General features: G+C 41.8%; 1 protein-coding gene across 46 annotated transcripts in view; it reads left to right on the forward strand.

Annotated features, from left to right (window-relative positions):
* The first annotated feature begins 4,095 nt into the window (after window positions 1-4,095).
* The window catches only part of ZNF618 (zinc finger protein 618), a 181,396-nt gene continuing 158,680 nt past the window's right edge, over window positions 4,096-26,811 (forward strand). For 17 of the 46 annotated variants that reach the window (XM_063714371.1, XM_063714382.1, XM_063714379.1 and 14 more), the window contains exon 1: window positions 4,146-4,265. In XM_063714371.1, coding sequence (XP_063570441.1) covers window positions 4,233-4,265 — 33 coding nt within the window. In that variant the 5' untranslated portion in view covers window positions 4,146-4,232. Of the gene's footprint in view, window positions 4,266-4,331; window positions 5,838-26,811 lie in introns of those variants that run through there. The other 29 variants (XM_024252527.3, XM_054520490.2, XM_024252528.3 and 26 more) reach the window with 16 other exon arrangements.

Genomic DNA, 26,811 nt, shown 5'->3' on the forward strand with positions numbered 1-26,811 from the left:
TGCCACCACACCTGGCTAATTTTTGTATTTTTAGTAGAGATGGGGTTTCACCGTGTTAGCCAGGATGGTATCGATCTCTGGACCTTGTGATCTGCCTGCCTTGGCCTCCCAAAGTGCTGGGGTTACAGGCGTGATCCACCGAGCCTGGCCTATCATTTTAAAGATGAAGAAGTGGGGGCAAGAAGTTGAGCCATCTGCTGGAGACGACACCGCAGGTGAGGAGGACCAGAGTCAGTGAATCTGGGAACTGATGCCAGGGGTTGGGCTCTTAAAATGATGTAGTAATGCTAGTCCTGGAGGCAGTGGGCTAGGCACGGAAGGAGTAAAAAGTTTCCAGAATTTGATAAACTCAGGCATGCCGAGTTGAGCCACAGACCCTCAGAAGATGGGAGAGCCTGTGGGGGTCTCTCCCGAACCACGCTTCCACCGATGTGAGCATCTGTTCTTCCACACCCCTGACCAACAGTCATTTTTCCAACGCTGTATCACAGAGCCTGCTCCATCATAGAGCAGGTCTGGTCTTGTCCCCTGGGCGATCACAAAATATGTTGGCTCCTCCACCCACACACCCTCCCCCTTGAAGCTCTGCCCAGAGCTCGCCTGGTGTTTGTGGGGGTCCTCCCCTTCTCGTGGCTTCCCCACGCTGGTCACAGTGTCATTGCTCTCGAAAGTGAGGGGGCTAAGATATGACCACAGTGCACCTGATGGGACCATAGCCACCTCATGCAGTACCTAGCCACTTTCTTGGGCAGGTCCTCAGGACACTCCAAAAGTTCCATGAGGTGAGTATACCCTCAGTTAATTCCTGAAGGGAGACAAACCACAGCTCTGGGTGATTGCATAGTTTCTGCTGTGGTTTGGGAAATATGTGGGTTCATTTATAAACTGGATTTTGTCAGGAAGACTTCAAGCTCAGCCATTGTCCCCTGAGGATACCCTTCATGGTCCATCTGGTACAGAATGAAGAAAGGACACACTCTCCAAGGCCGAGGCCCCTGGGGAGGAGATGCTCCTATGGTTGAGATGTGCTGATAGAAGGCCCAGCTCCTGGGACCCATGGGTGGTGGAGAAACAGAAAGGGCTTGCAGTGATTCCAGAAAAAGAAGGCTGAGAAGGACCATGAGCTTTTATAGGCCAGAGGTGCCTGAAGACAGGCTGTGGATTATTCCAGGTTGGTGGTCACTGATGCTCTTGAGTGAAAGCCACAGATTTTCTCCCCCAAAATGCACATACAGACATACATTTGGTTAAGGAGTACTTCTTGGTTCCCCAAACCAATGCAAAGTCCCCATTTAAGAATCCCTGCTCTAGAGAGAACCTGCCATCTAATTAAGACCCTCCTGGAATCTTCGCTGACCCCCGCCCGGGCTGGGTGGGACCCTTCCTTGAGCTGCACTGAGCACTTCACTGTTGGCACTGTACTGCAAAGGTTTTAAGAAGGTGGCCCTTAGACCAGCAACATCAGCATCATCTGGAAACGCATTAGAAATGCAAACTCTTGGTCCCTAACCTAGACCAAATGAATTCGAAACTCGGGTGGGCTCAGCAATCTGAACAGGCTCTCCTGCTGATTCCAAGGATCACTTGCATTTGAGAAGAGCTGCTGCAAATAGTTCTCCTCTTCATGGTATGTGTCTGTCCTACTAGATACATGGCACCCGGCACATAGTAAGTGCTCAAATGAATAATTATCGTATCAAGTTTTCCTGACTCTCAGGGCAGGAGTTTTTCCTTGGTACCATACAGCTTTCAGTTGTGGTAACTGAGACCCCATGTCATTTTGGATCTGGTTTCTACCGTAAGGCCTAAGATCAGGCTTGGCTCCACTAGGCAGAGGAGGGGACCCAGCCTTGAGGCAGGTGCCCAGAAACCTTCACACAAGGATCGAGCCAGACAGACATCAAACCTGGAGCATCTCTCCAGGTAACAAGGCCCCAGCCACCTGGTGGATGAGAGGCAGGTGGACTAGGGGCTGCCCGGCCAGCACATATGCTCAGGGCTCACAGGACCCAACTCTGCCACGCTCCGCAAGCTGCCCCCACTCACCTTGGTGCCTGCTGCACACCAGCCTGGGCAGAGGCTGCCAAACCTCTGGCAGGGACATACTTACCAGGTTGGCGGGGAGAAAAATGGCCACTTTCAATTTCAATTTTTAACGAATCTCCAACTTTTAGGGGTCTGGGGGAAAGTGGTTAGAAGACTCCTCTTTTTTTTTTTTTTCTTTTGTGAGACGGAGTCCCACTCTGTCATCCAGGCTGGAGTGCAATGGCGTGGTCTCGGCTCACTGCAACCTCTGCCTCCCGGGTTCAAGAAATTCTCCTGCCTCAGCCTTCTGGGTACCTGGGACTACTGGCTGGTGTGTGCCACCACACCTGGCTAATTTTTGTATATTTAGTGGAGAAGGGGTTTCACTATGTTGGCTAAGCTGATCTTCAATTCCTGACCTCGTGATCTGCCCGCCTCGGCCTCCCAAAAGGATTATTGGCGTGAGCCACCACTCCCGGCCAGAAGACTCCTTTTAACGTCTTGTGTATGAGTGTTTGTTAAGGGGGGCAACAGTTGTGTTTCTTAATTTCATGTCTTCCATATAGGGCTAAATTCCCAGTTTAACTTATTAGGGAAAGGAGATGTCTTCTACACAGTGCCTCCGTTTCCTAAAATTTTAAAAATAACTTTTTTGAGGGTTGTAGGGAAAACATTTCTGTAACCCTTCCTGTCTCATATTGCTCCAGTTCTTTAAACATTACAAAAAAGAACATTTGATTTTTGAAGGTGGGGGCAGAAAGAAGATACCTGTTTACTCTTAATTTCCAATGCTTTTATTTTTGAAAAGTACCCTTGTAGTTTTCTTTTGGGGAGGGGCAAAGAAGGATTTCTGTTCACCTTGCATCTCATAGAAGAGCAATTCTTAACATTTTTATTCCAAAAATCAACCAGTTGTGGGAGATGTAGGATGGATCCAGTAATCCCTCCTTGTCTTTATAATAGGGCAGGTCCTTCATACTTTCAATTTTTAAAAAATCTGATTTTTTAGGAGAATAGGGAAGAGAATAGAAAAAAATCCCTTTTAAACTTTCCCAAGTCACAAGGAGGCAGTTGCTCAAGTTAAAAAACAACAACAACAACAACAAAAAAACTGGCTATTTTGGGGTGTTGGAAAGAAATATCCTGGTTCACATTTTATTTCACATGTAAGTTTCTCAAATTTTCCTTCTCTAAATCAACCTAACTGGGGGATACGGGGGGGCGCTAATACCCCTTAACCTTTAACCCCTCTTGTCTTACTGTAGGACCAGTCTTTCAAACTTTTATTTAGAAATACATATATATATTTTAATTTGGCAAGGATAGGCAGAAACAGCTGCTTCACTGGCATTTCACATAAAAGCGGCTCCTCAAATATTTATTTTAAAAATCAGTCTGGCTGGGGGGCTAGAGTCCCCTTAACCCCTCTTGTCGGACATGGGGCCAGTCCTTCAAACTTTTATTTTATTACATTAGTTTTTTTGGTAGGAGTGGCAGGGCAATAGAATATTCCCAATAAGCCTTCCAGTCTTCCAGCAAGCCAGCTCTTGGAAACTTTTATTTCAAAAATCAATCTGGTTTTTTTTTGGGGGGGGTACAGCGGGGTACAGAGTTCCCATTAACCTCTTGCGTTCCGCCGAGAGCCGGCTCCCTGAACTTTTTTTCCAGCGTGAAAATGACATTTCCGAGGGGCTGGGGGACTGGGGGAGGGCAGAAGGGAGCCGGGGAGCGGGCGCGGGGGGCGCGGGGAGGGCAGGGCGCGGCGCGGGAAAGTTTGGGGGGCGGGTGCGCCGCGGCACGGGGGCTGGCGGACGGGAGGGCGGGCGCGCCCCTGGACCGGCCGGCTTTGTGTGCCGCGCGGAGGCCGGCAGCGCGGAGGCCGAGGCCGAGGCCCCGAGCTCGCGGGCCGCACGGCGAGGCCGGCCCGGGGGCGGGCAGGGCGGCGGGGGGCGGCGGCGGCCCCGCGAGGGGCGGCTCGGCGGCAGCGGCTGCCGCGGCGCGGCCGGTTCGGGCCGGGGGTGGGGGCGAGGGCCGGCGCCCCCCCCGCGCGCCCCCAGCGCCCCCGCCCCCCCGGCCTGAGCGGGGCGGGCGGAGGAGGGAGCGGCGGCGGCAGCGGCGGCGGCGGCGGCGGCGGCATTGTGCGCGCACCAGCAGCCCGGCCCGGGAGGAGCAGGACGCGCCGGGGCCGCCTCCTCCCGCACGGACCCATGAACCAGCCGGGCGGCGCGGCGGCTCCGCAGGTACGACGGGGGGCCGGGGGCATGCACCGCGCGGGGGACCCCGGGGGGCCGGGGCCCGGGGCGCTGCGCCACTTCATTGCAAGATTTGCAAAATGCAAAGTGCCTGGGCACGTTTGCGGGCTTTTTGTGGGCGCAATCGGGAGGGTCGGGGTCCGGAGAGCACCCCCCCGGGCGCTGCGGGGTGCAAGGAGGGTGGGGGTGACGAGGGGGTCTTTTGGGGCCCCCACCCAGCGCCCCCTCCGGCCCCGGGCTCGGACCGGAGCCCAGAAAACAAAGCGGCGAGAGAACAGAGCAGCCATTTCAGTTTGGACAATTCACATTTTGCAAAAATGCAACCCCTTCCAGCTCTGCCCCCTCCCCCCCAAATTTGCAATTTTCCCCTGACCCTCTCTGCGCTCGGGGTCCCCGATGACCCCCCGGGAGGTCTTTCCCTCCAGGCCCCCCATTTTTGCAACAATCTTTTTTTTTTTAGGCCATATTTTCCTTTCTCAATTTTTTTTTTCTAATTTTTCTTCAAACGGTAGTTTTTTCCCATTAAAACGACGCCACCTAGAGGATACTATTTTGTAAATAAAAAAAGAAATTAAAATTGAAAAGAAATATTTTTTATTTCTTATTTTTTCAAAAGTTTGCACTACCAGGCAGTGGAGGGGTAAGAGATTCTTTTTTTTTCTTTTTTCGGGTGAAAATTTTCACTTTGATCTTTCCAGAAGCATGGAGACAATTTTTATTTCTGAAGCCAAATCCAGATAATATGTAAATGAAAATTAAGCTGGAATTTGAATGAATTCAGTTCTTGGAGGGGAGAAAGCAAAAAACCTCCTAAAAGCAAAGTCAGTTTGGGTACCCAACTCATTTTAGTTTGAGAAAAAAACTAATTGGAATAAAGAAAGGAGGGAAATTGTTGAGTTTAGGGAAAACTGAGAGAATTGGCTTTATGAAGCAATTAGAAATTGTACTTCATTGTAATTTGGAACTTGTTTAGCTCAGCGGGCAAAAAAAGACTAATTTCTCTATTTGGCAATATTTAAAGTTTTTCTATTTCCACGAACGAAGGATTTAAAAGAGAAAATAGAACCTAAAATGTTGGCTTTGGACACACCCAAAAATTGTAGTTTTTTTTTTTTTTTTTTAATTTTGCATTTACATTTTACTGCGTTTAAATCCTAAGATTCTAAAGAAAACAGAAACTGGAAAAGTTACAGTGAAATCCTTTCTTTCTTTTTTTCTGTATTTGTTGGGTTTTGTGTGTGGTTTTATTTTTTTGTTTTGATGGAATAATTAAGACTGTTTTCTGATTTTGTTTTCTGAAAGGTCTAGGCATTTCTTTTTTGTTGTTGTTTTATCCAGAAAATGTCAGGAACCTTTTTTGAGCACTATTAAGTGGAAAAAATGTAAATTCATACATTATACAAATTGAGTAGCCCACAGATTTGTAGGAGAGACCGCCATTAAAATAAGATATGCATAATTAACATTATTATGAAAAAACTAACAGTGGATTCACAGAAGCTCGTTTTTTATGACATGCAACTGAATCAATTGATGAAGACAAGGATTGAGGAATCCTTGGTAAGGAAGAAAATTTTCCCTTTTCTGTCTTGTTCACTCTTCCAATTTGAAAAATTTATTACTTAAAAAAAATTTAGATTGGTTTCAGGCCTCTTTGATTGTGATGTGGGGTTGGTAGTTTATCAATATTTGTTATTTTTCAAAAACCTGATTACTTTCAAAGGGGGAAAAATCCATTAGCCTTGATCATTTTGGGGGGTTTGTGACCAAAAAAAAAAATGCACAAATTTTACTGACTTAACAAGAAAAAGATAAAAGAGGGATGGGCAAAAAGGAGATGAAAATTCTGATTCTTATCCATCTTCCTTGGTAGAACACTTACTTTGCTGAAGAAATGTGATAAAACACCAACTCAGCTGGTTTTAGCAGCAACAAAATAAAGGAAAAATAATCAAAATACAAACAAAAGCCAAACCCAAGGTTTGCCTTTGGAATATGAAAACATATATGCAAACAATATTTCATATGGAGGTTTTGGCCTTAAAATGAATCACATGAAGGTGAAACAAAAAAGAAAAAAAATGTAAGAAGGCAAATAAATATTGACTGAATTGAAATTTGACAGATGAAAATAAAGTACCCACCCAAAGATGAAGGGTTTTTGTGATAAATTAGTATCTGATTGAACTTGCTGGGGATTTTGAGCCTACCCCCCAAAAGTTACAATTTTTCTGTCCAAAAAGAGCATATTGTTAGGACTTGCAGGGCGGGATCTTGGAGGGACCTTGGATTGGAAATTGATGGTGGGTCACCTGGGGCAAGAAAGGAAACCCTGTGCTCCTTTTGCCAGCCACTAGCTGGTCTTGGAAAAACTGGTGGCCCCAGTCCATAGATTCCCAACCCTGTTTTGTGGAAATTTGGATGTTTAAGTGGAATAAGTCAAATATATTATCTCTGTGAAATATATTTGACAATGGCAGAGGTTTGATATTTCCCATCATCGCCATTGCATTTGGGAGATTTTATTTTTTTAGTAACGAAATCCTTCAGGGCTGACTGGTCACATTCTGACATATTTGGAATGAGCTTTTTTTTTTTTTAAGTAGCATAATTAAAAAAATTTTTTTCTGTTGAATTATTTAGGCCGATGACTAGGACGGTCAAAGAATTTATAATTTCCAAGGGGCTTTGGAGGCCTCATGAGGCAGAAGGCCTGAGTTTAGCAGTGATGAAGGAGAGATGGGCTGGGGAGGGGTGGAGGGGGATAGGGGCATCTGAGAAGAAGTCAGGGTTGTAGATAACAGGTTATTTCTGGTGCAAGGAATGAAAATATTGCAGCACGTCCCTTTGTGTGGCCTGGATCTCCTGACACACAATTCTGATTCCCTCATTCCATTCTGCTGAAATTTTGTTCTGTTGTCTATGGCTAGAAGTTGAAAATCATTTCTGGTTTTGTAGACCTGTTTTTTTTTTTTTTTTTTAAATTGGTTATTCTGATCATGTTTGTTGTAAAGGAAGTAGAGGTGCATGATGGTTCTGTTGGGGGCGGGGCCAGTTTTCTTTTGTTTCTATTGGTGTCTCTCTCTGGATTGAGATCTGACCTTGGCCTTGGCTCTCTCACCTCCTATTTTAGGTGGACGTGTGACCAGAAATGGATATGTGAGCTAATTTTTATTAGCTCCTGTCTGTTCACCACATTCTCATAGATTATTGGGCAAAATATCTGGCAAATTGGACTTGAGGGGTGGTAATTTGATGATGGGCTGAATTATTTTGGTGAAAGATTATTTATATTCAGTTTCACAGTGGAGACTCTTATTACTTAATGTTTTGCTTTTCTGCCCGAGGAGGTTTTTTTTTTTTTTTAATTTTTTCTAATGAGGTTTGAAATTTCAAGGGCCTGCTTTATAGCTTGACTTTGGAGCAAGCTAGGAAAAGAGGTTTGCTTATACTTCCAGCCCTGCACAGAGATGAACTTGAACAAGGGTTCTTGCTTTTGCAGAACGAAAGCAACAAAGATGGCTGGTCAGTATAAGGCTGACCTCTCCCTCGTCCTAGAAAATAAACAGCCAATGGCTTGTTTCACTTGAGAAACTGGGTTTTAAAACTCCTCCAGTGTCAGATACAATATTTTTCTCACTTTTGACTCAGCTCTTGGCATGCTGCTTCCTCTGACCTCAGAATCTTTACGTCTTCTCCTTGGTGGGTGATAAGAACTTCCTTGCCATATTTGATTGGATAAGCCGACTTTTCATGGTTATGAGGAAATTTTGAATTTTTTCCATGTTCTTGTGATGTTTCGGGTCAGTTGTACCTTCTTTCTGGTGATATAAAATGAAGTGGTTCTTTTCGGGAGCCCTAGCCCCCACAAGGTCTTGCTGTGTGACCTTGGACAAATCACTTTTTCCTTCAGAGCCTCAATTTTTGCATTTATAAAATGAACCTTTGGGATCAGATCAAGGATAATAATAAATAGGTTTCATTTCTGAATGTAACTCCAAGGAATTGGTTATGGCTGCCTGGATCACTGTGTTGGGAAGGATTCTGAGGCCATATCCTGACTCCCATATTCTAGAGAGAGGGGTGCAGTGGCCAGACAGCAATGTAAATCAGAGTGGAGAGTGTACCTCTTAATTACCATTCCCAGGCGAGACCTTGAATCATGGGCCATTAATGGGTTGTGAAGTCAATTTAGTGAATCACAATCAGAATTTTTTAAAAACAAGAATAGACTAGAATATAGGGGAACAAAAAATAGCAGAGGCATACCACAGGGTACAGGTGAGTATCCTCTCATGAAACTTGTATTTATATTTGTGGATGTATGTGTGTGATTTGAAATAGATTTCCTCCTGTGGGTCACGGCCAAAAGAGTTTGAAAGGTACTGGAGTAGCTGAGCCGCTATGATGTGCCGCAGGTATACTGCACTTTATTGCTTATACTTTATTTTTGCATTTATTATCTCAATTAACTTTTAAGTGAACCCTGTGGGTTAGGTGTCCTGTGCCACATATTTTGAGCCCTGGTTGAGCCCACTTCTAGGGCCACCTATGAAGGAAGCTCAGCCACATGGGCAGCCCAGGCACATACCCCAGCTTGTTGGCCTTGGATGAGTCTGGAAGGACATATGGAAAGGCAGATGCAAGTTTGAAGGCAGCGTCTTTGCAAGGTCTTCTTGCTGGAGAGGAGATCTAAAGTGTGTGGAGTCCTTGTCTTTTGTTCCCCACTTTTAGTTTAAATTGCCAGAGAAATTTTTCTGGAGTTAGAGAGTTTGTGTTTGTGCTATATTTAATTTAATCAGACAAAAACACAGTCTGTATTTTTGTGTGTGTGCACTTCCTTAAAAATCCCAGAATTTCTGTCTTAGTCTTCTCATCTTTTAAATGTGTCAGGTCAGCGCTAATGGAAATATAATTCAAGCCCCCGATGCGAGCCACATGTAAAATTTTTAATTTTCTCACAGTGTATTAAGGAAAGTAAAAGAAACAGGTGCCATTGATTTTAACATATTTAACTCAGTATATCCACAATACTATCCTTTCATCAAGCCATCCATATGAAAATTATTAATGTGACAAGTTACATTCTTTTGCGGGGGTGATGTTGAGTCTTTGAAATCTAATGTATTTTACTCCTATAGTACATCTCAATTCTGACCAGCCACATTTCACCTGTTCAGCAGCCACATGTGGCTGGTGGCTACCATATTGGACAGCTCGGGATTGGACCAGTTGTCGTCATCACTGGCTGGCCCCAGAAGGGTAGCAACACCTTTCAGACCTCTTGGTTTTGTTGGTGAGACTTCCTATCTGAATCTCACATGCTCTGAGGCATTTCAGCCTGTAGCGATCATGAGTTCCATCCATATAGCTCTCCTGGCTAGAGTAGCCCACATTTCCCTTTTATTTGTCCCAAAGCAGTCTTCTGCCAGGGTTAGGCCACTGTGCTGTAGTTAAAAATGACAAATGATGGCTAGTAACTCCAGGATGATGTGTTGCAGCCTGTGAGCTGTTGAAGTCAAGGAGTGTGATTCCGGGGGGCTGTTGTTTTTTGAAGTGCATTTTAAATAAAGTGTTGCCAGAGAGAAGGATGAAGTTGCAAAAAGGCAGCAGGTGGCCAGAAACAGGACTGGGGTCTGAGGAAAGGAAGGAGATCAGAGGTAAAAGATAGCCTGGCAATGAAATCTATTTCTGAGCTGAAAACGTGGCATCAGCAGGAAATCCCCCCAGGCCAGGCCTTAGGTCAGATGCATAGAGATTTTCCAAATCCACCCCAATTGGCAAAATGGAAAGCTGGGTTTGAGGTCTGCCAGACCAGAGTTTGAAATCCAACCTCATGGTGTGGTTAGCTTTGTGTGACTTCAGGAAAGTCACTCTGGTTTTGGAACCACAGCTTCTACATCTGGGAAAAGAGGGTTAATGATCCCAGCCTTGCAGGGTTGTTTTAGGATTAAATGAAGGGGTCACATGTGGAGACTCTCAGCCGGTCTGAGGACCTGAGAAGGTGGTCGATGCATGTGAGTTGACTCAACCCAGTGGCCAGGGATTCTCCATTTGGGGAGATTAAGTCCCACTGACAACACTTGGGGTAGTCCTGGAAACCTGGTGGCTTATCGTTAGCAGGCAAAGTTAGGCGACAAGTGAAAATGTAAACTCTTGGCTGTTGCTTTAAAACAGCCTGCCATCCATGGGACTTTCTTGTTAAAGCATTCTGGATGCTTTCATTCCGGGCCTGCTCTAGCTCCTTGGAATGTTTCTGGATTTGTTTCTGAGCCTGTGGCAAGGCTTTAAAAGGCATACATCTCAATCGTGGGTGGACCTGTATGTCTTTGAGCTTCTACTCATGCTGGGCCCCCTGCCTCTGGTGCCCTTTCCCTCATTCATATCTGCTTCATGAGAAACCAGACCCTCCTCGAGATCAGCTGCACTTCTTCTTCTGTCAACTCCCCCACCAAATTACCCCAGGTAGACTTCCTCTCCCTCTGCCCCCGTGGTACCTCCCAAACACTGTGGACCCCACAGGTCAGAGTTGGTTGTTTGCATTTCTGCTTCTCCAGCCAACTTGTAACATCCGTGAGGGTAGAGATCACCGGTTATTCATTTTAGGGTCTGGCGCAGAGCAGCAGCTCCATAAATATTTGATGACTTCATTTGATTTTTGGAAATAGCTCAGATCAGTGGGCTTTGGGTCTAGTGAAGAGTGGATGACCAATTTGGGCTTGGCCATTTGGTCAAAGCCAGTGTTTTATAAGGGAGCCCGAGGCACTTTTTCTTATAGCTGGCTCTGAAGCCATGGCTCCCCTGGTATAGTAAGTCCAACAGGGATCCTTAGATGGGGAAATGCTCCTTTACATGTCTTGGGGGATTTTTAAAAAGTTCTTCTGATGACTTTCACCCCTGCCCTCCTCACTCCTTTTGTATAAAGTATTTCTTTAAAGTGGATGGGGGGCCACCAGATTCCTGATTTGCAGGTATGGTGAATGGGGCACAGAGTGCCCTGTATTTATGCCTGGTCTTCTTAGCCAGATGTCCTGGAACTGAACACCAGGGGCCTGTTTGCAGAATATCCGGGCACATGGGCTCCTTCAACTTGAAGCAGCTAAGTGTGTGATGTGACCCCATCTTTGGTTGAATTTTGGTTTGCAGATGTCAAAGATTCAATGAAAATTTATGGGAGAAAACAGAACCTTCTGTTTCTTTGCTTAGTTTTTTTCAGCACGTTTTATAAAACACTGTCGTTTTTAACACTCTATGGCCAATTTCAGCAAGCAAGCATAGAATCCTAAGTTAAGTTAGACATCTATCCTCAATGTTCACATTCCCATGTTTCCATATTTCTGAAATGAGGATGTGCCTTACAGTAGATTCATTCTTCTAGTGAACTTTTTCTCCCTCTTATTTCTTCTTTAAAAGCTGTTATAAAATCGATGGTGCATTTATCAGTTGAAAGCATCTTGGGATTGAGTGTTGTTGTCCTCCTGGTGGGGAGGACTATGACCTGTGGGGACTCCATGCTCTGTTTACCTCACTTTTCTCTGGGCTTGGCCCCCCCACCCTGTACAGTGAAGGCAGGACTTCACCTTGGGAAGAAACATCTGGAACTCTGACTTAGCCATACTTTCCTGCCATGTCTGTGTGTAAGTTTTGTAATTTTGCTGTGGCCTCTCTAAAAGGGGCAAGTAGCCCGTGGGAGGGAGGTGAAGTCCTGTAAATGGGGGGGGTTCTCTTCAGTACAGCCACGTGCATGAGCTGGCCCAACAACAGCGGAGCACCGGTTTGACATTTCCAAGGGTAGAACGAGCAGAGCGTAGTCAGAGAGCCAAGGCACAGCTCCCCTCTGTGCTCCACCAGTTAATCATTTTATGGTGTTTGCCAAAGTACTTCATTTCCCTGCACCGTATTTTCCTTATCTGTAAAGGTGAGATGATAATATATTGATGATGATGACGATGATGATGATGCACAGGGTTCTTGTGAAAGTTGTGAGAGATGTAAGAAAAAAGTTTTGTAAAGGGCAAAGTTCTTTTCACTTGCAGCATGTTATATGTGCATCATCTAGTCCAAGGATGGTAAATAAGTAACATACATGCTGCCATTCCCCATCCTCCAGCCTGTGGCAGACATCACTAATTGACCATGGCAGTCCTTACCATTGAGTCTGGCCAGCGGCCTCAGAGTCCTTAGTATTATATAATGCTACCCATCAGTTGGGCTTAGATGGGACATGAAGCCAGTTTGTCCTTCCTTATCGACACACATACACACCCACCCCCCATGGGACATGAAGCCAGTTTTTCCTTCCTTATTGAGACACACACACACACACACACACACAGAGAGAGAGAGAGAGAGAGAGAGAGAGAGAAACTGAGGCCTTGGGAAGAAGGTGGAGTGACTTACCCAAGACCTCAGTGAACAAGCGGAAGTGGGACTAAAAGCCTCAGATTTCTTCACTCCTCAACCAGTGCTTTTCCTGCCCTGTGCGTATACACTGTATCAAAAGGAATTAAAATTAATTTGGTCTTGAGAAATAGCGAGAGAATCCTGACTCCTCCCTTCCCTGTTATAATTAGATACCCTTGGGGTTGTCATCAAAGCAGGGCTAGATGACCTGCTTCTCTGCCTGATCCTGGAGTGATCAGGTTTCAAAGGGGAGACGCCTGTGGCTAGGCAGCTGGATTGGATGGTGTCTCTCAGCAGTGTAAGTGACGTGGCAGTGGGGCAAGGCAGGCCCTGGGGTTCCTGGATGATGACCTGGGTTTGGGACGAGTTTGCTGCTTGCACACTTGTAAGTCCACAGACAAGTTCTTTAGTCCTTGCGTATCTTAATTTCTGCATCTGAGAGATGGGCTGGTAATGATTCTTCACAGAAATGACATAAGATAACATGTTTGAAAATGCTTTGTAAACTCTGACATACGTGTTACTTTTTAAATATACATTACTTTTTATAACCAGTACCAATTATTAGTGCTATGCTGGGTAAGTTGTGTAAACCGAGTCACAGACTAAGGGCCACAAGGTGAGTGGGTCCCTTCTCTTGTATGTTATTTTATCTTTTTGCCAGCCCAGGGTTCAGAAAGTTTGGAGTTTGTGGGCCTTTCACAGATTCCTTCCTGTTTGCATCTGTCCCCAGCCTCATCCTGTTCCAATCATGTATGTGGCCTGCCTAGCCCTGGAAGGCCTTGGGGTCTGGGACCCCAACACAGCCTCTACTTGTTCATCTGTTAAGTGGGAGGACGGGCCATCCTTAAACCCTTCCAGGCTTTTTGAAAGCATCGTATGAGTTAATGGACTAGAAAGTGCTTCATGAACAGCAAAGAACTGGAGAAACGTGTTGGCGACAACTCCTTTCTTTTCTTAAAAAGGAAAGGAGGGAGGCTGAGGTGAGGATGGTATTGAGTCGACAAAAAAATGATATAAATATTTTGGCTGACAAAGCAGAATGAGGCTTTCTATATAAGCTAAAGCGAATAAATGGAGTCAGGTGATGCTTGGCCCCCCATTCAGCTATAGAAAACACAGGGAAAAACATTGCTTTCTAGTGAAGTGAGCCCTTTGTCAGGGGTCGATCTTTGATTACCAGGGGTCAGCCCTGTTCCTGGGTGAGGACCCAGGGAGGAATGAAACCTGGTGTCTCCCCCAGGGGTGGAAATGGCTCCTGCAAAGTGGAGGAGGCCTGAGTATCTCTTGGCAAGTCCCCGGCTTGCAGTTTGCTGGTAGCACTCAAAGTCAAAAGTGCTTTTGGCTTGCTTACTGGATGTGTTACTGTCCAAGACAGCATATCTGAGGAGCTAGCCATTCTTACCTCTCAGCTTTGAGCCTGTGCCATACAAATTCCTGCCTGTCCCAACATTTTTGTGGAAAATTGGGAGACTAAGGGTGGGAATTTTTGTCAGGTGAAAGTTTGCAGAGAATTTGTATTTTGTTTTATTTTGGACTCAGAGTTTTTGCAAGCCAAGAAGATATAGTTGGGGAACTTAGAATACCCAAAAAGAATAGACGAAGATGTTTTTGGATGTTGGGGAATTTTTTTTTTTTCGTTAATTTCATCAACTGGGAAAAATAACTATAAAAATTTAATTGTGTTTATGTGGGTGTTTCTTATAATGTATGCTGGAAAAGCAGAAAGTGAAACTGATCTGAAATAAAACTGAAACTAGTCTGAAATGAGGCCTCAGGGAAGAGAAATTTCCCTGGGGTGCTACTAGCCTTCGTTGGAATTTGTTGTGAGGCCTGCCTTTGTTTTATCAGAGGGGTCTAGAGCTATAAAGGTCACAGATAGCATCTAAGCCTGTGCCATCCAGTACGTATTGGTATCCACTAGCGGCACATAGCTAGGAGTAGTTGAAATGTGGGTAGTCAATCCATACAAGATTTCAAAGACTTAGTAGAAAAAAAAGACTATAAAAGTAATAATTTGAAAATACTACAGGTTGAAATGATATTTTACCTATTAGATTAAAAAGATATATTATTAATACTAATTTCACTGGTTTCTTTTTACTTTCTACTTTTTTTTTTTTTTTTTTAACAATGTGGCTACTAGGGAAATTTGAAATTCCCTCCATGGCTCATATAATATTTCTATTGGACAGTGCTGATCTAAGCCAACCTGCTCCCTTTTATAGTAGAGGAAGTGGAACCCCAGAGAGGGCAAGTGGCTTGCTCAGGGTCACACAACACCGTCATCAGATACCTAGACAGACTGCAGGACTCAGAACCTGGCATGAGATGATGATATAGTGGTGTAGACATTAGTGTAAGTAGGTGGTTGAAATGGAGGAGGTAATGGGAGTTTTTAAGACAGAGAGAGAGAGAGAAAGAGAGAGAGATTAGTAATTCAGGGAAAAAATTATATTGTTTCCCACTTTGCTTTTCCCTCCCCTAAACATTAGTTGAACACTTTGAAAGAAAGCAAATCCAACAAGATGAGCAGAAACAAATCTAAAAGATAATCCCTGACAATTTCTCTGCCTACCAAAAAATTCCAAATTCGTTTTTGAGTTTGAACTGTGGTCTTTTTGGATCGGGTTGCAGTTCTGGGCTTGTTTGGGCGTAGAGACCCAGGTCACATTGGGGGCTGTGGATTTTGGGTCCTGCGGGGACTGGAAGCCATTCTTTTGCTAAGTCGTGTCTGCTTCCTGTAATGATTTGGGAAGGAAGGCTGCTAGAAGACCCAGAGGGCATCCTTTTATAGTGGGCAGAGCTGGCAGGGTGGGAGGTCATCTCCCTTGACTTCCAGCCTGGATCAGAGACCTGGAGGTGGGTGAGTGGCCCAGGCGGGTAGCAGCAGTCTGTAGTGTTCCAATTCAGTACTCCTGCTCTTCATGTTTTGAAAGGAGTTTGAGACATGTGTTGGAAATTCAGCTTTATAAAATTTTATTTTTTTTAATTAGGAACTTTTCAAGGACTGAAATTTAGCATTCTTATTTATCTCACATTATTTTTGCACAATGAAATTTGTCTGCCTTGAAATATAATCATTGCACATTTGCTGAGTGCTTATTATATGACAGGCCTTGGACTAAGCATTCAATATCTATTATCTCATTTAAAACAGTCACCTTGTAAAGTAGGGATTTTTTTTTTTTTTTATATGAGAGAGTGGAAATTCAGAGGTGAAAGGAATTGCCCAAGGCTACACAGCTGGTAAGTGGCAGCTGGATTCAAATTTAGGTGGCCACCATATTCTAAGCTCACAACAGCCCTTTGAGGTGTTGAATCTTACCATTCCCATTGTACCGCTGAGGAAGGCACAGTAACTTGCCCAGGATGTGGAGTCAGTGGATGGGCTGGAACTTGAGACGCGGCTACCCATTTGTCTGTGGTGGATTGTTCTGAGCCATGGCGTCTGGGGAAGCTGCTCTCCCTATTTTGTGGGGCCTGGGTCTGGGACTCCCTGGCTTTCAGCCCCCAGCTCCCCATGTGCCTCAGCGGACCAGCGGGTTGTGTGTTCCATGCTCACAAAGCCTTTAATACCACGTTTGAAAACAGTTGCAGAAGGTTTGCTGTAATTAATTACATTTGACATACTTGGAACCGGGGCCTCCCGGATTCAGAATGCAAATTTATGCCCAGACAGATGTAAGGTATGCTTGGAGCCAAGAGCTCTGGCATGTCCCAGTCAGGGCCTGCAGCATCGCTCGCTGCCCTGATGGGACAGTAACAGGCCATGAGAGGTGGAGTCAGGATTCAACCCCAGGGATACCTGGAGCCCACAGGCTGTTGGAGGAGAAATAGCCCTGGGCGCTCTCCAGTCTTGGGTACATTCTTTGCTCTCTTTGGACCTTAGTTTTCCCTACTGTACAATAAGAGCTTGGACTAGGTTGTCTCAGAAAGCATGTGCTGTTAGTTTGGGCAGGAGGGCAGTTAATCAGAGAATCAGAGGGCAATTGGAAGTATAAACAGCTGAGGTAAGAGAGGCTTGGAATAGCCAGGTAAGCAGGAAGCCTTTGGAGCAGACAAGAGAGATTTACAAGGTAAGGTCTGATTTAAGTAAAGGATAGTACTGATTGCCAGGGTTCCACATGCAGAAATCCTCCAATCAGCTCCAGTTCATCTTCCCACCCACATACACTCACCTCACTGTCTGTATTAGATAGTTATTGCTGTGCAACAAATCACCCCAAAATTCAGTGGCTTAACGCAACAATGATCATTTATTGTCTCATGGTTTCTGTGGGCTAGGAATTTGGCAGTGGCTCAGTTGGTCAGTTCTGGCTCACGGTCTTTCTGTGGTTTTGGTCATATGGTGGCTGAGGCAGAGTTATCTTAAAGGGTTCTCCATGCTCATGTTTGGTGCCAGGATTCTGAAGACTTGAACAGCTGAGCTCCTTGGGCCTGTCTCCCCGCTACCATCTCTCTCTCTCTCTCTCTCTCTTTCTCTCTGTCCCTCCCCAAGTGTGGTCTCTCCAGCATAGAGGCTTCATATATGGCTAGACTTCTTACGTGGCATCTTGAGGCTGCAAAGATGCATGTGCCAAGATAGATAGCACTAAGCAGCTGCAGCCTCACCTGTTATGACTTAGCCTCCAAAGTCATACAGCATCACTTCACCATATTGTATTGATTGAGGCAGTTACAAAGGTGTGCACCATTCAGAGGGCAGGACATCAACTCCATCTGTCTGTGGAGGCATGTGAGCTTTACATTGAGCATGTAGGATGGGATATATCTTGATGTGGCCATCTTTGGAAAACAAGAGCCACCATACCATCAGTGTGCCCATCAGTCTGTCTGACTAGCTATCTGCCTTTCCATGCATCTCCCTCTCTACCCACTCACCCATTCCATCTTTCCACCCTTCAGACGTCTGTCCTTCTATGTGACTGTCTGTTCTTCTGTCTATCCCATTCAATCACCTAACACAGTTTGAGGACCTGTGTGCCAGGCACAGCTATGTGCATTCAATAATGAGCTTGGAGGGAGAATGAGACTAATGTTGATTGAGAACCTAGTGAATGTTAGTCCCTTGATCTTCAAAACAACTCCATGACTTAGAATTATCATCTTTATTTTCCTGGGAAGAAACCAAGACACGAGCTAAATAACTTGCCCAGGGTCATTCAGCTAACTAGTGTCAGGGCCAGGACTTGAACTCAGGACTTCCTGACTACACTGTCTCTGCATAGGATACAGGCTCTCTTTTGGTTTCTGAGTGTGAGATGTCTACTAAGAATTAGTTCTCCACTTCTTTTTTTTTCCCAAGTGAAAATAGTTTTTCTTCCCTGACTATAAAAATAACATGTTCATTACAAAAACATTCAAGCAGTACAAAAAAATGAAGATTATTCTTTTTAAAAAATCACCTGAAATGCTGAGATAACCACTCTTCATATTTTGATGAGCATTATTCAAGCCATCTCTACATATTTAAGTACATATGATTTTACACAAATGGGATTATATTCCATGCTGTTCTGAGGCCTGATATCTTTTTCTTTTTAAATTCATAGATATATTTTTCATCAGCAGCAAATGTAGATAGGTCTTCATTATTATTTTACTGACAACATTGTGTTTCCACTGTATGTATGGCCCAAAATTCAGTGTGCGATTAGATTTTGGTTATTTCTAATTTGTCATTGTTATAACCTACTCTGTGAGAACATCTTTTTCGTACAGCTTCTCACTTGTATGATCATCTCCTTAACATCACTGTGTGGAAAGCTGACTGCAGGACCACAGTGGATTTTTATTCTACATGTAGACAGAACTTGCCAAGTGTCTCCCAGCCGGATGGTATCCATTTACATTTCTATTAGGAGATTGTGAGTGCCCATTTTACACATCCTGGCCATCACCTTGTGCTTATATTTTAAATCTTTGATGGCCTGATGGGCAAACTAATGAGGTTGAATATCTGTTGGTATATTTTTATATTTTGGTTGGTATGTTTTACTTGCATTATATTTTGGTTGATATGTTTTACTTGCATTTCTTTTATGAATTGCCTGTTCAACTTTTTTGCACATTTTTCTCTTGAGGTGTTTATCTTTTCCTTTACATTTTTAAATAAAAGCTCTTTGGATTTTGGAGATATTGACTTTGTTATTTAGATTCCATTTTTTTCCCCAGACTTTTTAAAACTTAGTTAATGTTATTTAGTGCAAGTGGTGGTTAAATGCAATGTTTACTTTTTAAAAATATTTATATTTGTGTGTTTTGGATTCTTTGTGTGTATGTGTATATGTGTGCCACATTTAAAAAGACTTCTCCATATTAAGAATTTATAGTGAAAAGGCAACCTGCAGAATGGCAGAAAATATTTGCAAATCATATGTATTTGGTAAGGGGTTAATATCTGGAATATATAAAGAAATCCTATAAATCAACAACAATGAAAAATAACTCCATTAAAAAATGGGCAAAGAAGTTGAATAGACATTTCTCCGAAGAAATATACAGATGGCCAGTAAGCATATGAAGAGATGCCCAACATCATTCATCAGTTCAAAACCACAGTGAGGTATCACCTCATACCCATTAGTATGGCTGTTATTTTAAAAAAAAAAGTGTTGGTGAGGATGTGGAGAAATTGGAACTCTTCTGTGCTGTTGGTGCAGCTGCTATGGAAAACAGTAGGGTGTTTCTTCAGAATATTAAACATAGAATTACCATATGATCCAGCAATTCCGTTTCTGGGTATATATCTAAAAATTCAAAGCAAGGTCTCAAAGAGATGTTTTTCCACCCATGTTTATTGCAGCATTATTTGCAATACCCAAAGGTGGAAGCAACTGAAATGTCCATCTACAGATGAATGGATAAACAAAATATGATATATTCAGCCTTCATTTTTAAGGCTGAAAAATATTCTATTAACACTACTGGATTGTACATTTAAAAATGGTTAAGATGGTAAGAGAAACAAGTTAAACATTTACATAACCTAACAAATCAACAATATATGATAGAATATTATTCAGCCTTAAAAACGGAGGAAATCCTGTCATTCTTCAACATGGATGAAACTTGAGGACATTCTGCTTGGTGAAATAAGGTGGTCACAAAAAGATGCATACTGTGTGATCCCACTCATAAGAGAAATCAAAGTCAAACGCGGAAACAGAAAGTGAAATGGTAGTTGCCAGCAGCTGTTGCAAGGACAATGGGCAGTTGTTAAATGGGTGAGAGTTTCAGTTTTGTAAAATGAAAAAGTTGTAGAGATCTGTTTCACAACGGTGTGAATGGACATGGTTGTCCCTTAGTATCCGTGGGGGATTGGTTCCACGCCCCGCCCCCCCGTATAAAAATCTGTGGATGCCCAAGTCCCTGCCATCAAATGGTGTATTTGCATAGAACTACGAACATCCTCCTCTATATTTCAGATTATCTCTAGATTATGTATGGTACCTAATACAATGTAAATGCTGTGTAAGTACTCTATATTTAGGGAATACGACAAGGAAAAAGTCTGTACATGTTCTGTACAGATGCAGCAGTTCATTTTAATCCAAGGTTGGTTGAATCCATGGATGCGGAACCCATGAAGACAGAGGGCTGCCTGTATACTTAACACTGCTGGATTGTACATTTCAAAATGGTTCAGATGGTCAAAGAAAAAAGTTAACACTTCCATAACCTAACACATCAAGTTTATCTTGTAGGAACATACAAGAAATATTTACGTCTTTATACCATGCAATATATGCATAAGCGGTCGCAGTAGAATTGGGTTTATAAATAATACCAGATAACTGGAAACAAGGAGAAAAGCATTTACAGAAATTATACATTTCTTCTTTTTTTAATAGGTTTTGTTATACTTAAATGGTTTATCTATTTGGAATCTATTTGGTTTAAAGGAGGGACACAGGGGTCAGGCTCTATTTTTTCCCAAGTGGTGAGCTCCTTGCTGTAACACCAATAATTGAATGATCCATCTTTTCCTGCCTGATTTGAAATGCTGTCTTTATCTTACGTTAAACTTCCATATACTTAGGACTGTTTCTGGACTGTCTGTTGTGTTCTCTTGATGTACAGATGTACAGGTATCACACTGTTTTAATTTGATCACTTTAAAGTAAACGTTAACATTAGAATCATGTCTTAAGAGCAGACTTATGAAATAGCAGATAAATTACTGCACTGCCTGCTGTGCTCACTAAGTTGGGCCGCTTTCTGGTGGACTCCTTCACTGGGCAGACTCGCCTTGTTAGCCAGACTGGCATCAATGCCATTATAGATAAGGAAACTGAGGTTGAGTGAGGTTAAGAAACTTGCTGTAGGAAGTAGCAGAGCAGTGATTGGAGCCTGAGTCTGTCCAACCCCAAAGCCTATGGAGTTCCGTTCAAAACATGCTCTGGACGTGCCGGTATCTTTCCGTAGGGACTATATAAGTACCTTATTGAATCAGATAGAATATGATAGTTGTGGCTTATCTGAAATGTTTCCCTGGCTGCAGTTAGTTGCATGCTAATATATGTTTTAATAAGTTAATTTTTAAACAATCTAGTGATATTATAGAGAAATCAGAAAATAAAAAGATCATCCTAAATAAATGTCAACCCTCATATTTGCCATTAAAATTTGGACACCTTTCCTTCTGGTTATTTTGTAAGCATATTTTTATTGTTTAAGTCATAAAGTATTAGAGTTTTGTTCCTGCCTTTTCCTTCCTCTATCTTCTCTGTTAAGCGGCTTTGTCTTCCTAATGACAAAGCCATTTTTCAAGACTACATAATATTCACAGACGAGAATGAAAATAATTTATTTAACTCATACTCTATTGTTGAACATTTAGGTTGGTTCTGATTTTTCACTTATAAAATTATACTGTAATGAACATCTTCTACACATAAAAATATTTTGTTATTTTAAAACCATCTCCTTCTGATACAGTCCCAATGAGAGATTATTGGGTCAAGGGTACATATTAGTTTAACACATTTCCATATTTCCACCTGCCCGTTTTCTGGCATTTGTTGATACTAGGCTTTGGGAAGCTTTGTTCATTTGGAAGATAAATGTAATATATTCTTTAAAAAAGGCTTTGCTGACTTATTATTTTGAAAGCAGTTTGTGTTCAATGAGGAAAACATAGAGTATGTATGCAAAAAAAGAGTCGTAATTCCACAGTGCTCCAAGATGATTTTGTCAATTTCATATCTATTCTTGCTTTTTTTAATACAAATAGTAATTTTTCAGTAAATTATCTTTAAATCTCACATTTTATTAGCCAGAATTCTCTAAAAACCAGTTTTTCTGCATTTATGCTGATAGTTTGTATTTGGAGGATGATTCCTTGTCTTTCAGAATCTTAAACACCTTTTCAATTTATCCATCCACCTGACTGACCATTACATATTTGTGCCAACTATGGGCAGTGACCCTTAATAGGTGCCAAGGCGCTGAATCAATATGAATTTTGTTCACAGCCTTCTGGAATGTGCTGTAGAAAGTTCAGTGCTCTCAGACTGATTGCCAAGGGTGGTGGAGGGAAAGATGAATCTTGGTAAAGAGAATCCAAGGCAGCTTCTTGAGGGAAGTGGCATTTGAACTTAGCTTTGTATTTGTAATTGTAAATGTCTTGAATTTATAAAATGACTTGGATAGGACAATATTGTGTTTTTTCCACCCAGTAACATGGTCTGTTTCTTTATTCATTCATGCTCCTTTATGAGACTCACGTTTTGGAGTTTTCCAAATAAGTTTTGAGCGTTTATTTTTAAGTTTATTCCTAGATATTTGATATTTTTGACTGCAGTTGTGACTGAGATCATTGCCCTCATTGAATATTTTGCCTAATTAATGTGGGTACATAGAAAAACTATTGATTTTTATGTGATTGTTATGTTAGTGGATAACTTACTGTATTACCTTCTTAGTTCCAACAGTTTCTTGTGGTTTCTAGGTAGGCGATAATATCATATGCAAATAATATTCATTTCCCTTCATCTTTTACAATATTGTACTTTTTTCTCTTATATTATGCATTGACTAGACCTCCTGGAACAATTTGAATAATAACAGGGATAACAAGTATTCTTGTATTATCTTATTTCTTTTTTTAGTGGGAAGGATTCTAGCGTTTTGTAATCAAGTATGATATTTTATTTTGGTTTCAGAAATGTATATTTTTTTATCACTAAGTAAGCATCCTTCTGAGTTGCCAAGAGTTTTTTATTTTTAAAATTTGTGAAGATGGAGGTGAGTGATACGATAGAGGAGTGATTTTCAATTTTCTGTATTTGAGTGTTTCTTTTGCAATGGAGTGTGAATCATTCCCCTCCCCCGCTTTAAAGCTATTTAGTAATAAGAGGGGGTAAAAGGATGATAAATTTTTAACAAATGCCTTTTTATTATGTACCCAGATGGCCATATGGTTTTCTTCCTTTGATCTGCTGATGTGATGAATTATATTAACAGATTTTCTAATATTAAACTATCCTGGAAGGAACCCATTTCGTTCATGGTGTTTTTATTCTTTTAATGTATCCTGGGTCCAATTTGCAGTGTTTTGTGTCTATATCCATTAGTGAGATTGCCCTGCAGTTTTATTTTTAGTGGGCTGTTTTTGTCATTTCTTAAGGCGGGGGGGTTATGCTAGTATAGGGATTATAAATTAGAAAGCTTTCCAGCGATCTGAAACATGGAGGATAAATACATTTAAGATTATGTACTTATTGGTAGTGGTCGCTGAGATTGCTGTGTTGAGAAGGATTCTGAGGCCTTGTCATGTGTAAACAATTTAGTGTTTTGTAAGAGTGTAGGAAATGAGGGTTTAAGTGTGCATGCCAGATGTTTATTCATAGTCCCTGCTTGGAATGATTAATATTGCACAGGAATTATCTTTTTCAGAGTTTAAAATAACTTGCCATTAAACTCTGTCTTGTCAGGTTTTTGGAGATAATTATTTTCTACTGTAATCCTTTCTTCAATAACATTTTGGCTTTTGCTCTTTTCATGCCCGTTTTGACCATTTATATTTTCTGAGAAATGTATTCATTTCATCAAGACTTTGAACTGTATTTGCATAGAACAGAATATAGTGTTATTTTCAGAATGTCTTCTGTATGGTTCTATTTCCTAAACTGATTTTTTTTGTAGTTGTATTATTTTTTTCTTTATTCCTTGGTTGAATGACTAGTATTCAGGGAGTATTTTGTGTTGATTTCTATTGTTTTATTCTTTCCCCCTTAAATTTTTAAAGTTACTTGTCAATTCTAACTATTTCCAGGTAATTATGCTTTTATGTTAAGTAAGCCCACCGTTCTGCTTTCTTTAGATTTTTAAAAATTCTTGAGTGAAAGCTTGGCTCCTTATTTTTCTGTTTAGTAATAAAAGTGCTGAGTTGATCAATGAATTTTCCTCTGAGTACATCTTTGGTCACATCTGTAAGTGACCAAAGTCACTTACTGTGAAGTGTCGTTATTATTTTCTCCCCTAAATATTCTACAGTTGTATAGTTTTGATGTTCTCTGTAGCCTAAAGATTATTTAAAAGTATAATTTAAATTTCTTTGTGACTCCTTTTTCAATGTGTTTATTTTTATTCATTTTTAGTTTATTCTGTTGTGAGAAACATTGCCAATAATAGTTTTTGCTTTTTGTAATTTATTGAAATTTTTGGATTCCTGTTAAATATTGTGGAAATGTTTCATCTGCTTGCAAAAGAAGTAATTTCTGTTTTTAGGGTTTTTTGCTTGTATTCACACATTACATAAGCCACTTTTATATATCATTGACTTTATTCATTGTATTTTTCAGATTCCCCATAGGGCCTTAGATATATTATTAAGTTTTTCTAATTATTTCAAGAAATTGAGAGCCTGTTAATGTCTTCTAATATTATAATATTTCTTTTGATTTTACCATTTGCTTTATGTATTTTACTTTATGTATTTTATTACTAGGTCATTTAACAGAAATATACCTGCCTGCTACATTTTATTATGGGTTGTACCCTTAATCTGTAAAAATAGACCCTCCTTGACCTGTTTTATGCTTTCTACTTTCAGTTCTGGATTTTCTAATTTTTATAGTTCATTTCCTGCTTTTACCTTTAATTCTAGTGATTTTTATGAAAGCACTTCCTGCTTTCTATTGTTGGAATTTACCTTGTATAGATTTACATATTTATTTTACTTTTGCTTGTTCTATGTACTTAAAAAATAGCTACTATGTATTTCTTTTGGATATCATGCTTTTTTATGCTTAAAAACTCAGAGTCTTGAGATCTGTGTTTTTTAATATGGAACTTACACCTGTTTATATTTATTATCATAACTCATGTGTTTTGTTTCATCTAATTACAGTTTTTCCCCCTATGTACTAGTACAACTAAGAAGATGTTTTTGATTCCTTCATATGTGAATGGCAGTTTGGATAAATATAACATTTTTGGGTTATGCATTTTATCCTTCAGTACTCAAGAGATGTTCTGTAGTCTTATGTTATTAATATTTTAGAAGATAATTTCGAGGATACACGATATTTTGCTTTTGTGCTTAATTCCTGCCCCATCCCCAGCCTTCCTGAATGCCTGTATCATTCTTTTTTTCACCCTTGAAATTTGAGGCTTATTCCAGGCTCTGTGTTTTAATGTCTTTTAATTAGTTGCTGGGAACATGGCATGTACTTTCAGTCTACAGATTTCTTTCTTAATAATAGGAAATGTTTTGTTCCATATGTCCCATTGGTCTCATCTTTTTAAAATGGCAGTTATCTCTATATATCCGTATACCCCTATTGTTTGCCTTCCATGATTATCTTTACTTTTGGTTATTTTAATCTCTTTAAATTTTTTTTAGTTTTATATGTGTTTCCCCAGCTTTTCCTTTGCATCACTTACTCGGTTTTCTGCACTGACAGTTCTGCCCTTTACTTCTTTGGATACTGGATTTTGTTTTGTTTTGTTTTGTTTTTTTTGAGACGGAGTCTTGCCCCGTTGCCCAGGCTGGCTGGAGTGTGGTGGCGCGATCTCGGCTCACTGCAACCTCTGCCTGCCAGGTTCAAGTGATTCTCCTGATTAGCTTCCCGAGTAGCTGGGATTACAGGTGCCCACCACCATGCCCGGCTAATTTTTGTATTTTTGGTAAAGACAGGGTTTTTCCATGTTGGTCAGGCTGGTCTTGAACTCCTGACTTCAGGTGATCCACTTGCCTCGGCCTCCCAAAGTGCTGGCATTACAGGCGTGAGCCACTGTGCCTGGCCTGATACTGGTTTAATGGTGTTATTTGATTCCTTGCACTTTTCATTCCTGGAGCTTCTCTTTCTGTTTCACTCTGTTCTTGTCTTTAATTTTACTGAGCACACAAAGGAGTGTGTCTGAGATGTCTTTCTGTTTCCCAGAGTAACACTGTGCTCTGTATGTTTCTTCTCCGAATCTTGAGCATGATGCTTAACTCCTATTTTTGTCACCCCATTTTGTTTCCTTCACCCTCCCCCTGTTTGCCTCATTTATTCTTTCAAAATAAGGGAAGTCTTGTGTTTGGCATGTTTGACTTGGCCTGGTGTATATCCTAAAATGATGTCAGTAGCTACTTCCTCTGATTTTTAGTCTTTTTTTTTTTAAGAGATGGGGTCTTGCCTTGTCACCCAGCCTGGATCATATCTCCCTGCAGCCTTGAACTCCTGGGAACAAGCAATCCTCCTGCCTCAGCCTCCTGAGTAGCAGGGAGTACAGGTGTGCACCACCACGCCCAGCTAATTTTTAAATTTTTTGTAGAGACAGGGTCTTGCTATGTTGCCCAGGCTGGTCTCAAACTCCTGGCCTCAAGCGATCCTTCTGCCTCAGCCTCTGGAATAGCTGGGACTGCTTCCTCAAACCTTGAGTGGAAAGAGGAGGGCTAGATGTTACACATTTATAGACAGATCAGCGATGCAGCAGCCCGAGGTTAATGAGGTGAGGCTGAGACTGTAGTTACCTCAATATGTGGTTCTTTCCTTTGGCTTGGTGCAGCTGCGCTGGGAAGTGCCCAGTGGTTTATGCTCAGATTCTTTCCTGGTAGGATTGCAGGGTGGGTTTGAAAGCCCTAGCTGGAAGTTGCTTAGCTTCTCCTGGCATTCCCTGTAGGTCCTGTCACCTT

This window comes from Pongo abelii, chromosome 13, assembly GCF_028885655.2.
Source record: "Pongo abelii isolate AG06213 chromosome 13, NHGRI_mPonAbe1-v2.0_pri, whole genome shotgun sequence".
Classification (NCBI taxonomy): Eukaryota; Metazoa; Chordata; class Mammalia; order Primates; family Hominidae; genus Pongo; species Pongo abelii.